This window comes from Tarenaya hassleriana, unplaced genomic scaffold (assembly GCF_000463585.1).
Source record: "Tarenaya hassleriana unplaced genomic scaffold, ASM46358v1 Cleome854, whole genome shotgun sequence".
Taxonomy (NCBI): Eukaryota; Viridiplantae; Streptophyta; class Magnoliopsida; order Brassicales; family Cleomaceae; genus Tarenaya; species Tarenaya hassleriana.
This window is the reverse complement of record NW_010970964.1, coordinates 9,589-10,904: the sequence shown is the minus strand read 5'-3', so window position 1 is coordinate 10,904 and position 1,316 is coordinate 9,589. Positions and strand designations below refer to the sequence as shown.

Genomic DNA, 1,316 nt, shown 5'->3' with positions numbered 1-1,316 from the left:
CGCTCCTAGGGGTGATCTGTTGGTTGCAAGGCGTGCCTTGAATTTGCAAACCAAAGTGGAGTCTATCGAGCAACGAGAGAATATCTTTTACACTCGCGGGTTTATTCAGGAGAAGCTTTGTAGTGTGATAATTGATGGAGGAAGCTGTACCAATGTAGCAAGTGAGTCTATGGTTACAAAATTGGGATTGCTTACCACTCGGCATCCTAAGCCATACAAGCTCCAATGGTTGAACGATAGCGGAGAAACAAAGGTACATCGGCAAGTGAAGGTACCTTTCTCTATTGGTGACTATGATGATGAAGTTTTATGCGACGTAGTACCCATGCAAGCAGGACATTTGCTACTTGGACGTCCATGGCAGTTTGATAGACGAGTCAAACATGACGGTTACACTAACCGATATTCATTTGAAGCCAAGGGCAAGCGGTTTCGATTGTTACCTCTCACACCGAAAGAGGTATACGAAGATCAAGTTACACTACTCAAAAGAGAAAAAGCGTTGAATACGAGTGACCATGAGGTAGATCACTTAAAACTTGGTGAGGTATTGAGAAAACCCCAGAAAAAAGCCTGTGAGAGAAATCCCGAGAGGACAAACATTCTTCTTTTCACGAGAGCTAGAGAGATTAAGAAAGCTATGCTTTCGAACCGGCCGATGATTTTACTCATGTATAAGGAGGCCTTATTTGCTAATGAACTAATCTCTTATTTGCCTAGTGGTGTTTGTAAGTTGTTACAGGATTACGAGGATGTTTTTCCGGAAGAGATCCCGAATGGTCTACCACCCTTGCGAGGAATTGAGCACCAGATTGACTTCGTACCCGGTGCTAGCCTTCCAAACAAACCAGCGTACCGTACTAACCCAGATGAAACAAAGGAGCTTCAACGACAAGTGACTGAACTCCTGGAGAAAGGTTATGTTCGGGAGAGCATGTCGCCATGTGCCGTACCGGTAATTCTAGTTCCAAAGAAAACATTTGAGATCGAATGTGATGCTTCTGGTGTAGGAATTGGTGCGATGCTGATGCAAGAATAGAGGCCAGTCGCATACTTCCACGAAAAGTTGAACGAAGCTCAATTGAATTATTCGACGTATGACAAAGAGATGTATGCAGTGGTGAGGGCTCTGCAAACGTGGCAACACTACTTGTGGTCGAAGGAGTTCGTGATTCACACCGATCATGAATCGCTCAAGTACCTAAAGGGACAACACAAGTTGAGTCGAAGACACGCCAAGTGGGTAGAATTCATTGAAATGTTTCCTTATGTTATTCGACATAAGCAAGGTAAGGAAAACATTAATGTGGCTGATG

At 43.9% G+C, this 1,316-nt stretch overlaps 1 protein-coding gene across 1 annotated transcript; it reads left to right on the top strand.

Annotated features, from left to right (window-relative positions):
* The first annotated feature begins 169 nt into the window (after positions 1 to 169).
* LOC104803388 lies at positions 170 to 1,039 on the top strand. Its single transcript, XM_010527318.1, has one exon. The coding sequence runs from the start codon at positions 170 to 172 to the stop codon at positions 1,037 to 1,039; it is 870 nt and encodes a 289-aa protein (XP_010525620.1).
* Positions 1,040 to 1,316: the final 277 nt, after the last annotated feature.